Raw genomic sequence first — 13,356 nt, 5'->3', positions numbered from 1 at the left:
CCAATGGGATTTTGTCCTGCACCAATAGGAGTCTAGTGCCTAGATCCAGGCAAGTAATGCTACCCTCTATTCTGCTTTGGTTAGACCACACCTGGAATATTGTGTCCAATTCTGGGCACCACAATTCAAGAGAGATATTGACAAGCTGGAATTTGTCCAGAGGAGGGTGACTAAAATGATCAAGGGTCTGGAGAACAAGCCCTATGAGGAGCGGCTTCAAGAGCTGGGCATGTTTAGCCTGAAGAAGAGAAGGATGAGAGGAGACATGATAGCCATGTATAAATATGTGAGAGGAAGTCATAGGGAGGAGGGAGCAAGCTTGTTTTCTGCTGCTCTGGAGACTAGGATGCGGAACAATGGCATCAAACTACAAGAGAGGAGATTCCATCTGAACTTTAGGAAGAACTTCCTAACTGTGGGAGCCGTTTAGCAGTGGAACTATCTGCCCTAGAGTGTGGTGGAGGCTCCTTCTTTGGAAGCTTTTAAACAGAAGCTGCATGGCCATCTGTCAGAGGTGCTTTGAATGAAATTTTCCTGTTTTTTGGCAGGGGGTTGGACTGGATGGCCATGAGGTCTCTTCCAACTCTATGATTCTATGATTCAGGGACTTCCAAGTTGCCCATTCTCGTGGGGGGCAATCCAGTTGGGATTTCCTGGTTTCCTCATAGGGAGGAGGGAGCGAACTTGTTTTCTGCTGCCCTGGAGACTAGGATGCAGAATTATGTCTCCAAACTACAAGAAAGGAGATTCCACCTGAGCATTAGGAAGAACTTCCTGACTGTGAGAGCCATTCAGCAGTGGAACTCTCTGCCCGGGAGTGTGGTGGAGGCTCCTTCTTTGGAAGCTTTTGAACAGAAGCTGGATGGCCATCTGTCGGGGATGCTTTGAATGCAATATCCTGCTTCGTGGCAGGGGGTTGGACTGGATGGTCCATGAGGATTCTATGACTCTATGATTCAGGGACTTCCAAGTTGCCCTTTCTCGTGGGGGGGCAATCCAGTTGGGATTTCCTGGTTTAGATGCCCAGAGGGATATCCTTGCTGCTGCTGGGGGGTGGGACGGAGGGACGCCAAGAGGAGGTATGGCGGGAAGGTTCGGTCGTGTCAGGAGCGACTTGAGAAGCTGCAAGTCGCTTCCGGTGTGAGAATTGGCAGTCTGCAAGGACGTTGCCCAGGGGACCGCCCGGATGAATTGGTGTTTTTATCATCCTTGTGGGAGGCTTCTCTCATGTCCCAGCATGAGGAGCTGGAGCTGACAGAGGGAGCTCATCCGCCTCTCCCCGGATTCGAACCTGTGACCTGTCGGTCTTCAGTCCTGCCGGCACAGGGGTTTAACCCACTGCGCCAGCGGGGGGCTCCGGCGGGAAAGAAGTAAGGGCGCTGCATGCAGCCATACCGGCCACATGACCTTGGAGGTGTCTACGGACAACGCCGGCTCTTTGGCTTAGAGATGAGCACCAACCCCCAGAGTCAGGGGAAAACCTTACGGAGGAATAGGAAGTGGGCATTGAGACATAGAGATGGGATTGCCCAGAAGAAGAAGAAGGGGAAGGGGGCACTTCTTCCCAAAGCTCAGCAGAAGCAACAAAGGGGAGCAAAGGGGAGGGGGGCAGGAGAGAGGAGGCGCCTTGTCCTCTCTCTCCCCTTCTCTCTCCCTCGCTGGCACTCACCGGGGGCGTCTTGCTGGCCTGCCAGGTCTCCGGCCAGCAGGGCGAGGAGCAGGAGCGAGGCCAGGGCGCCCAGCTGGCCCACGAGCAGCGCCTGCCTCCTCCGCCGGCGACGAAGCGGGAGCATCGCGGCGAGCGAGCGGAGATGCCCCAGCGAGGCGAGGTGGCGGCGAGGGAGCTGCTCCGAGAGGCGAGCCGGGCTCACTCCGCGCCGCTTCCCAGCCTGGCTGCCGCTCCTGCCGCGGCTTCTGCCTGGAGGGCGCTCAGCGGCGGCGGCGCGGCGGGGGCGAGGCGCTGCGCCATGGGCAGGGCTGCCTCTCTGCCCTCTCTCTCCCTCTCTCTCCCTCTCTCCGTATCCGCGCCCAGGCGGAGAATGGGGGGCTCCCGACACGCCGCCCGGCTCCGCCCCCTCTTTCCCTTTCTCCTCCTCCTCCTTCTCCTCGCCGCTGGAGGGCGCTTCAGGGCCCCGCCTCCTCGCGCTCTTCCTTCACAGCTGAGGACCCCCCTGGAATGGATCTGGGATTGCAGACCCCAAGATTAGTGGCCCCCTTTGGAGCCCTGGCCCTGGGTAAAGCCTCTGAGAGACACCCCCGAAGTCTTTCTCCCTCCCCTCACCAAGAAAGGGGCTCCACTCACTGAGAATGCCTGACCTCAATTGACTTGGCCAACTAACTGTTGCCTTTCGTGGACATGATCTTCACTGCATGAGAGCTCCAAGAAAAATGCAGGGAACAAAACCAACCTCTGTACCTGGCATTCATCAACCTTGCAAAGGCATTCAACACAGTGAATCGCAGCGCTCTCTGGACCATCCTCCACAAAATCGGGTGCCCTAACAAATTTGTGAACATCCTGCAGCTCCTCCATGATGACACGATGGCAACAGTTTTGGACAGCAGTGGCTCCCAAAGTGACCCACTTAAAGTGGAATCCGGTGTCAAACAGGGATGTGTTATTGCCCCAACTCTATTCTCCATCTTCATCGCTATGATACTTCACCTTGTTGATGGGAAGCTTCCCACCAGAGTGGAAATCATCAATCGGACAGATGGCAAGCTATTCAACCTCAGCAGACTGAAAGCCAAAACCAAGGTTACAACAATATCTGTTATAGAACTCTAGTATGCTGATGACAACGTCGTCTGTGCGCATTCAGAAGAAGATCTACAAGCCACTCTAAACACCTTTGCAGAAGCATATGAGAAGCTCGGCTTGTCATTGAACATTGAAAAAACCAAGGTGCTTTTCCAGCAGTCACCAGCCAACCCCTCTCCAATGCCAGTGATACAGCTTAATGGTGTAACATTAGAAAATGTTGATCATTTCCGCTACCTTGGCAGCCACCTCTCCACCAAAGTCAACATCGACACCGAAATACAACACCGCCTGAGCTCTGCAAGCGCAGCATTTTTCAGAATGAAGCAAAGAGTGTTTGAGGACCGGGCCTTCCGTAGGGATACAAAGGTGCTTGTTTATAGAGCTATTGTCCTCCCAACTCTGCTCTATGCCTGTGAGACGTGGACTGTCTACAGACATCACATGCAACTCCTGGAACGATTCCATCAGCGCTGCCTCCAGACAATCCTGTAAATCTCTTGGGAAGACAGGCAGACAAACGTCAGCGTGCTGGAAGAAGCAAAGACCACCAGCACTGAAGCGATGGTCCTCCGCCATGAACTCCGCTGGACCGGCCACATTGTCCGGATGCCCGACCACCGTCTCCCAAAGCAGTTGCTCTACTCCGAACTCAAGAATGGAAAACGGAATGTTGGAGGACAGGAAAAGAGATTTAAAGATGGGTTCAAAGCCAACCTTAAGAACTCTGGTATAGACACTGAGAACTGGGAAGCCCTGGCCCTTGACCGCTCCTGCTGGAGGTCAGCTGTGACCAGCAGTGCTGCAGAATTCGAGTAGGCACGAATGTAGGGCGAAAGGGAGAAACATGCCAAGAGGAAGGCGCGTCAAGTCAACCCCGACCGAGACCGCCTTCCACCTGGAAACCAATGCCCTCACTGCGGAAGAAGATGCAGAGCAAGAATAGGGCTCCACAGCCACATACGGACCTACAAGAACAACTGGAAGACAATCATCCTCGGAAAGCGAGGGGTTGCCTAACTAACTAACTATTTGGGGAAAGGAATATGCTAAGGAAATGCTGCTCATGGTTATTTTATTTATCGTATCAGGTATTTATTTATCGTGTCAGGAGCAAACCAAACAGTTGCATTGCATTTTTTAACAAACAAACAGACAGACAGACAAACAAGAGACAAAGTTTGCAAGCTTGGTAGTTGATTAAATGTCCTTTGACCAGTATCTGGCCACTTGGAGTGCCTCTGGTGTTGCTGCAAGGAGGTCCTCCATTGTGCATGTGGCAGGGCTCAGGTTGCATTGCAGCAGGTTGTCTGTAGTTTGCTCTTTTCCACACTCACATGTCGTGGATTCCACTTTGTAGCCTCATTTCTTAAGGTTGGCTCATCATCTCGTGGTACAGTCTGTTCAGCACCTTCCAAGTTGCACAGTTTTCTGTGTGCCCAGGGGGGAGTCTCTCTTTCAGTATCAGCCATTGATTGAGGTTCTGGGTTTGAGCCTGCCACTTTTGGACTCTCGCTTGCTGAGGTGTACCAGCGAGTGTCTCTGTAGATCTTAGAAGACAATTTCTTGATTTAAGTCGTTGACATGCTGACTGATACCCAAACAAGGGATGAGCTGGAGATGTCACTGTTTGGTCCTTTCATTATTAGCAGCTACTTCCCGGCGGATGTCAGGTGGTGCAATACTGGCTAGACCAGGGGTCCTCAAACTAAGGCCTCACTCAGGGTCAATCTAAGTCTGAAACAACTTGAAAGCACACAATAACGACAACAGCCCTATCTCATCAGCCAAAGCAGGTCCACACTTCCCATTGAAATACTAATAAGTTTATATTTGTTAAAATTGTTCTTCTTCTTAATTATTGTATTGCTTTTAAGTGTTTTTTGCACTACAAATAATATATGTGCAGTGTGCATATGAATTCATTCATATTTTTTTCATATTATAATTAGGCCTGGGTAACAACGGAAAAATTTGTTTCTAAAATCGATTTGTATTTGGGGGGTTTTTTTGTTTCGATATTTAAAATAATTACAAAATTTTCCTTTTAAAAAGTTCGATATTTACGAAATTTTGTAAATGGTAAAAAATTAACGAATCGATTTCCGAAACAATAACGAATTGATTCGTTAATGGCGGACGCGACCGCGAAATACGCTAAAAAACCTCCAAAACCTTCTGAAGCTTCCCTCTCCCTCTGTTGTTGACTGTTGGTGTGATATTATAATTTTTTTTCACTAATTAAACCATAAAACTGGCCCAGACATGCGGAAATAATAACGAAACGACCTCAAAACAATAACGAAACGAATACAATATCGAAATACGAAGCATTTACAACACGTTTTTGAAAATTCGTTTTTTTTAAATAATTGCTCCAGAATGGTTTGTTATCGTTTTGTAATTGAAAAAAATAATGAATTATTAACGAATTACGAATTAACGAAACGAAACCGCCCAGCCCTAATTATAATCCAGCCCTCCAACAGTTTGAGGGACTGTGACCTGGCCCTCTGTTTAAAAAGTTTGTGGACCCCTTGGCTAGACAGTGTAATTTCTCCAGTGGTGTAGGGCGCAGACACCCAGTGATAATGCGGCATGTCTCATTAAGAGCCACATCCACTGTTTCAGCGTGGTGAGATGTGTTCCACACTGGGCATGCATACTCAGCAGCAGAGTAGCATAGCGCAAGCGCAGATGTCTTCACTGTGTCTGGTTGTGATCCCCAGGTTGTGGCAGTCAGCTTTTGTGTGATATTATTTCTAGCACCCACTTTGTGCTTGATATTCAGGCAGTGCTTCTTGTAGGTCAGAGCACAGTCCAGAGTGACTCCCAGGTATTTGGGTGCGCTGCAATGCTCCAATGGGATTCCGCTGCCCCCTTAGGACCCCCACAAGGAACCTCCTCCGCTCGCCTTAATGTGAATTATTTTTTTAAAAATTGAACAAACATGCCATTACATTTTATACTTTTCAAATACAGGGTTGCTGCCCTTCTTCATCACAGTGGAGGAAGGCTTTCCTTGAGATGTCCTTCCAAGCTCTCATAGCAGCTGCCTGGACTTTTTTTAACTGTCTCAGAATGATGTCCTTTGAGGTGGGTTTTGAGCTTCAGGAAAGAAATCTGATACCAACGTTGCTCTCTGGCTGTACAGCAGGTAAGGAAGCATTCAGAACAGCCAGAGAGCAATGTTGGTCTCAGCTTTTGAAGCTGAAGGACGCTGGACCAGACTCCGTATTTTCTCCTGTGACCAGACACAAAAACTATGACACACTTTGTTAACCTACCAACTGCTACGAAGGTGGACTCAACTGAGGAAGGTCAAACTATATCCTGGCTTCCCGCTCAACCTGCCTCAACCCCTTGTTTTCTTTCCAAGCCCTTCTGTTCTGGAAATTGCTACTTTTTGGACAGGCCACACATACATACATGCCGTACACATATGCATTACCCTTCATCTTGTGATGAGGTGCATTTGTGAGCCAGCCAGAAAATGCCACCTCTGAAAGAGATCCTTGTGTTAGAAATTCTGCCATGGATGGAAAAAAAGAGGGAGAAAGAAAGTTCCTTATTCGAGGGAAGCCTGTCCCCACCTCCAAATGGACCCCATTCAGCTTGACTGACAAAAGCAATTAATGATGTTATTTATTCTGATTTTTCCAAACACACGTCCCCAAAGTATTTGAAGTCATTTTCTCCCCAGGGATTCCTCACAATTAAAAAAGACTGCCTTAGTAAGCCATACTTGCTGACAGATGGTGAAAGTATCTCCTGAAAATATGCAACCTAATATCTATATTTGTGGAAGCTTTGCATAATTCTCTTGTTCTTTACCTTTTGCAAATCCTAAATAGTTCATATTCAGAGCTCACTGTTGGTGGCATGAAAATCATTATCCAAAGCGCTGTTGTAAATACTGTAACACATCTACAAAAAACGTGATGCGCACCTTGCCATTCAGAGTTATTTGACAGAAAAGCCATGTGCTGGGGAAAGTATGTGTTATCCAGCACATGCTGAGCCTGGGAGGAGACAAGGAACACAGAAAATAGAAATGTGGCATCCATATGACAGCTTTATCTCAAGAGCCCATCGATCAGGAACTGGACTGGCAACAAAGCTCAGATGTAGAAGCCTCTAATGAGCTGTGGGCACACCTCAGCTCACATCCTTGAATTTCACAACACACATCATAAGGTCACAGCACACACACATACACTGTTCCATCACCCTTACTAGTTCAGCCAGCAAAGAACCTGCAAATGCCAGTCCTTTAGCATACCTACAGATGATGACTGATGGAAAATGGCACTGGGAAAGCAACCCATTGGATTCTCTTGGTCCTTCTAGCATACCAGGGGTTATTCTGGATGGAGTTTCAGAATTGGACTTCAGTTATTTTCTATTTATTTATTTATATTATTTATACTCCACTTGTCTCACCCAGAGGGGGACTCAGAGCAGCTTTCAGAACACACATGCCGCAAACATTCAATGCTGATTATACAGTTAACAAGGATGACCAACACAAACAGAGGTAAAGGCAGCCTTTTCCCATCTTATTTCCGGTATCTTGAAGGCTGTGCTTAAATCCGGCCACAGGGGAGTGCGGTGCTCTTGCTCCATCTTCCATGCCGAGGAGCTTTCTTCCAATTGATGTCCTTAAGGTTGCCTTTATTACCTCCCAAGGTACCTATTTTATCTACTGACATTTCTGCTTTCGACCTGCTAGGCGGGCAGGTGAGCTGGGGCTAATAGTGGGTACTCACCCCGACCTGGGCTTGAACTGCTGACCTTTCAGTCAGCAGGATTTTTCTGCAGCACAGTGGTTTAGCCTGCTGTGCTAAGCCCAGCCCCATATTATCTATTTGGATCACTGACTCCATAGAGTGGTCCTGTGGGTTGGTTGTTCTATAGCGTTGTACTAATGCTTTGGGGTTCTAAGGGCTCTTCTCTTGGTGTGTAACATCTACATAAAACTGCCAAAAAAGATAATCTGATGTCACACTACCAGTATTAGATAAAGCAGAAATTTCCAAACATTTCATGATGGTGACACACCTTTTAGACATATAATAATAATAATAATAATAATAAGAAGAAGAAGAAGAAGAAGAAGAAGAAGAAGTAGCAGCAGTAGTAGTTTTGGAACACAATACACCAGACATCACGATTGTGTAAAAGAAAAAAGTCTGGATTATTGATGTTGCCATACCAGGTGACAGTCGCATTGAGGAAAAACAACATGAAAAACTCAGCTGCCAACAGGACCTCACAATCGAACTGCAAAGGCTCTGGCGTAAACCAGTACAGGTGGTCCCAGTGGTCATTGGCGCACTGGGTGCCGTTCCAAAAGACCTCAGCCAGCATTGGGAAACAATAAACATCGACAAAATCACGATCTGTCAACTGCAAAAGACCACCTTACTTGGATCTGCGCACATCATTCAAAAATATATCACACAGTCCTAGACGCTTGGGAAGTGTTCGACTTGTGATTTTGTGATACGAAATCCAGCATATAGATCTCGTTTGCTGTGACATACTGTGCTTTTATGTCAGTAAAATAATAATAATGATAATAATAATAACAACAACAACTTTATTTTTATACCCCGCCAACTATCTCCCCTAGGGGACTCAGGATGGCTTATAAGGGACAAGCCCAAAAATTACAATTAAAACACAGAAATCAAACACTACCAATTAAAAACATCAGATAAAAGCAATACAACACAATTATGAATAATATAAGAACAATATGGCTGAGAAAAAAGAACATAGCTGAGGTACAGTTCAGTGAGTGCAACACATTTCACAGGAGCGCAAGAAAAGTGCAACAGACTAGTAGATTGGGTGGGAAATACTGTCATAAAACATGCTGAGGTAGACCATTTGAAACATGCATCATTTCGCAACACAGTAATTTGCTTTTACTAGAAAATTGGGGATGAAACCAATCCTTATAAGAGATACAGACACATATGTAAACTATAATAACAAAAAGTTTTAGGACACAACATATGAAAAGCCTTTCATTTATACTTTTTAAAAATATATGTGTTGTAAGATAATAACATACATTTCCAAGTTTTTTTATTTATTAGTTTTTTTGTCATTTATGGAGAGAAAAAGCAAGGTATAAATAACCATAATAATCATAATCACAATATTTTGCCTTTTAATAAAATATATGAGGTTAATGGAATAAATGCTAAACTTGATGACTAAAAAGTCACAGGTTCGAATCCGGGGAGCATCGTGAGCTTCCGCTGTCTGCCCCAGCTTCTGCAAACCTAGCAGTTCGAAAACATGCAAATATGAGTAGATCAATAGGGACTGCTCCAGCAGGCAGGTAACGGTGCTCCATGCAGTCATGCCAACCACATGACCTTGGAGGTGTCAACAGACAACGCTGGCTCTTTGGCTTAGAAATGGAGATCAGCACCAATCCCCAGAGTCAGACACAACTGGACTTAATGTTAGGGGGAAACTTTTACCTAATGGAATGAACACAGCTTTTGACTATCTGGTGGAATATTAGGTAAAATGCATTTCATCATCAAGCATGTTTAAGCTTTCATGTTTCTGTAGTACTGCTGATTTAACGTAGACTCAGAGGTTTCTCGTATTCACACAACACACACCTACACGCTGAAGTTTACATGCTAACATGTTGCAACACAGAGTTTGGAAAGCTGAGGTAAGGCATTAAACTCTACTTCACCTTTTCATTGAATCTGCTCTCTAAGCACCCGGCTAAAGGAGGTAGTCATAACTTGTAAGAGAAAGTGCCTTTTCAGCAGTGGCACCCAGGTTATAAACCCTTCTCATAATCATGATCCCAATTCTATTGTTGGTGGGGTTCAGAATGCTCTTTGATTGTAGGTGAACTATAAATCCCAGAAACTACGACTACCAATTGTCAAGGTCTATTTTCCCCAAACTCCATCAGTGTTCACATTTCGATATCTTGAGTATTCATGCCAAGTTTGATCCAGATCTGTCATTGTTTGAGTCCACAGTGCTCTCTAGATGTAGGTGAACCACAGCTCAAAAACTCAAGGTGAATGTCCACCAAACCCTTCCAGTATTTTCTATTGGTCATGGAAGTTCTGTGTGCCAAGTTTGGTTCAGTTCCATCGTTGGTGGAGTTCAGAATGCTCTTTGATTGTAGGTTAACTATACATCCCAGCAACTACAATTCCCAAATGACAAAATCAATCCTACCCAACCCCACCAGTATTCAAATTTGGACATATCAGGTATTTATGCTAAATTTGGTCCAGTGAATGAAAATACATCCTGCATATCAGATATTTACATTATGATCCATAACAATAGCAAAATTACAGCAACAAAAACAATTTTATGGTCAGGGGTCACCACAACATGAGGAACTGTATTAAAGGGTCATGGCATTAGGAAGGTTGAGAAACTCTCTTCTGGAGAGATCTACCAAATCTGTCATATTTCCCATTAGTTCTCAGCACTACCAGAAAAGAATGGCAGACATTTTCCATCACCTGAGTCTGTAGTGCTTCAGCAACCTTTCAACTGGGATGCTAGCAGGACGAAAAACAAGACAGGCAGCTATAACTACAACAGACTTCCGTCACCATCATCAACATTATCTCATCATCATGTCTGATGATACAGAATAATTTCGATGACACCACTCTAGAATAAACATTGCTTTCAGTTGATTGAGCTTAAGCTCAATCACATAGGTAAGGTGAGAAGCTTTGACATTGCTTCTGCTAGTAGGTTAGCCTCTCTCTGTCGCCCCTGTAGTTGTTACACACTACATAGTTTGGTGAGACAAGACTCTTTTTCAAGCACTTTCCTCATGCTTGTGTATGATACTTCCTTTTGAGGAGGGGAAGCAAAGCGGCACTGCAGCCCCAAATAATAATGCTGTCCCCAATGATTTTTTTCCTACTTTCTCAAATTCCTAGCAATGCGCTTCCTTAAAACTTCATTTTAGCATCTAGAAATAGAGTTTCAGCATCAAAAGGACAGGAGCAAGCAAAGCTACAAAGAAAAGCAGACATAGCAACTTTAAGGTATGAGTTATTTTCACTGTTTCATAGCAATGCTAGAAATTTCAGGACTTAAGGAAAAATTATTAAGAAGGCAGAATTCTTAGTTAGGGGCAATGTCTTCATTCCTGCCTACCCATCCCACATAGCTATACCCTAAGGTCTATATGGCCCAAAACATTTAATATGGCTTTGAGTTCCATATTTGCTGCTCCTCATATTTCTGTGGTTCAAGAATATGCTATTCTCTTCATTTGTTGTATGATTTCAGTCCTGATGGTTGTGTTTTCCCTTGGTTTTCCTCTTATCTCCTTAACCATACTTATGTTTCTGTTAATGTCTCTTCTCCTTCTTCCTTTGCTCAGTCTGTCAGTGTTTACTGGGATTTCATTTCAGATACTTTGCTCTTCTTTCTTTATCTTTACCCACAAGGCCCTCTTTATTTTGGCATCAGTTATCACATCCATGCTGGCAACTAATCATGTCTTGTCTCCTAATTTAAAATAGGATGCAAGGTACCAGGCCCGTAGCCAGGATTTCGTTTCGAGGGGGGCTAAAAAATTTTCAGGGGGGGTTTCGGGGGGGGCTGAGTTTCGGGGGGGGGGGGGGCTGAGTCTGAGTGAAAGAGGGTCTAGCTTAGCAAACCTTTTGTATCATTACCCGAATACCTCCATGCATATGGGATATATTGAGTATGGTGATCAGATCATGATATGAATAAACATAACAGTTTAAATAATGCACACCAGTAAGGCCTTTTCGTGAAACACCATGAGAATTTGGGGGGGGGCTGAAGCCCCCCAAGGCCCCCCCCCCCCGGCTACATGCCTGCAAGGTACAATTCATGAATGGAAACTTCATTGTACCCAATGACCGAGACTTATTTTTCAATAACATTAAACAGGATTGGTTTTTTTTCTCTCTTTCCTAACTTTAATTATTTATTCAGGGTAATAGCATTTTATTTTTTAATTTAAAGTACTTCCTATCTACTTGTGACGTGAGGAACTGGGCAAGTTTTGCTAAAGGCAACTGATCACCCATCAGAGGATGTTGAGGAAGAGCAATGTAACAAAAACAGAGGCATATCTCTGGAGAGGCAGATAGGGTTTGGATTTGACAGAGATAGGATTTTGACCTTAGAGAGATAAGGAACAGATAGTATAGTGACAGGACAGCATAATAGGATGATGCTACTGGTAGATGACTACAGGCTAGACAGGTGGGTAGGTGCCACTGGGATAGGATAATGACTTTGGTCTGTGCATGAAGGGAAAGGATTCAAGGAAGGGTCTCTTGTCCTGGTCCTTTCCTCCTTTCCCTTCCTGACTTCCAGTGGATGGAGACAAAACTCTAGGGACCTGCCTACTGGGAAGCGACTTCCTAGTAGGCTTGGGCTTGAATCACTGTTAACATAAAGATCTATAATTTTCAGTGGGCCGTTTTCGTTTAATTTCCAAAAACAGAAAAGGGAAGAGAGAGACTAAAAAACCAGCAAAACTTATTCAGAGAGCCAATATTTTTGGTTCTGGAGAAGAAAGAGTTAAGTCAGATTAATCACAGATTAATCACAAGGAAGAGGCAGACTATTGTATGCATGGGATCATCAGCAAAAGTGAATGTCCTGCTTCAATGCCAGTTTGCCTCCCTTGTGCAATATAGATTTTAGACTCCACTGACTGTTTTTTCTACATACTTTGTGTGGTATCTAGTTATGGTGGAAGTCGCAGTCACCAGCTAATCCCTCTCCAATGCAAGAACTACAGCTTAATGGTGTAACATTAGAAAATGTTGATCATTTCTGCTACCTTGGCAGCCACCTCTCCACAAAAGTAACATTGACACTGAAATACGACACTGCCTGAGCTCTGTGAGTGCAGCTTTTTTCTGAATGGAGCATAGAGTGTTTGAGGATTGGGACATCCGTAGGGATACAAAGGTGCTTGTTTATAAAGCTATTGTCCACCCAACCGTACTTTATGCCTGTGAGACGTGGACTGTCTACAGACGTCACATGCAACTCCTGAAATGATTCCATCAGCGCTGCCTCCAGAAAATCCTGCAAATCTCTTGGGAAGACAAGCGGACAAATGTCAGCATGCTGGAAGAAGCAAAGACCACCAGCACTGAAGCGATGGTCCTCCGCCATCAACTCCACTGGACCAGTCATGTTGTCCGGATGCCTGACCACCGTCTCCCAAAGCAGTTGCTCTACTCTGAACTCAAGAACGGAAAACAGAATGTTGGAGGACAGGAAAAGAGGTTTAAAGATGGGCTCAAAGCCAACCTTTATAACTCTGCATAGACACTGAGAACTGGGAAGCCCTGGCCCTTGAGCACTCCAGCTGGAGGTCAGCTGTGACCAGCAGTGCTGTAGAATTTGAAGAGGCACAAATGGAGGGCGAAAGAGAGAAACGTGCCAAGAGGAAAACGCAGAAAGCCAACCCCGACCGGGACCACCTTCCCCCTGGAAACCAAGGTGCAGATCAAGAATAGGGCACAGCCACAGCCACCTACGAACCCACCAGTACACTGATCTTGGAAGACTATCCT

At 45.2% G+C, this 13,356-nt stretch overlaps 1 protein-coding gene across 2 annotated transcripts in view; it reads right to left on the bottom strand.

Annotated features, from left to right (window-relative positions):
- Positions 1–2,094, bottom strand: part of SLC24A3 (solute carrier family 24 member 3) — a 241,088-nt gene extending 238,994 nt beyond the window's left edge. Inside the window, exon 1 of one of the 2 annotated variants that reach the window (XM_060774095.2) lies at positions 1,670–2,094. In XM_060774095.2, the coding sequence (XP_060630078.2) occupies positions 1,670–1,793 (124 nt within the window). In that variant the 5' untranslated portion in view covers positions 1,794–2,094. The remainder of the gene's footprint in view (positions 1–1,669) is intronic. The other variant, XM_060774094.2, reaches the window with a different exon arrangement.
- Between the last annotated feature and the right edge of the window lie 11,262 nt (positions 2,095–13,356).

The sequence above is a fragment of the Anolis sagrei genome, chromosome 4, assembly GCF_037176765.1.
Source record: "Anolis sagrei isolate rAnoSag1 chromosome 4, rAnoSag1.mat, whole genome shotgun sequence".
Taxonomy (NCBI): domain Eukaryota; kingdom Metazoa; phylum Chordata; class Lepidosauria; order Squamata; family Dactyloidae; genus Anolis; species Anolis sagrei.
The sequence above is the reverse complement of the archived record's forward strand: the minus strand, read 5'-3'. Positions and strand labels throughout refer to the sequence as shown.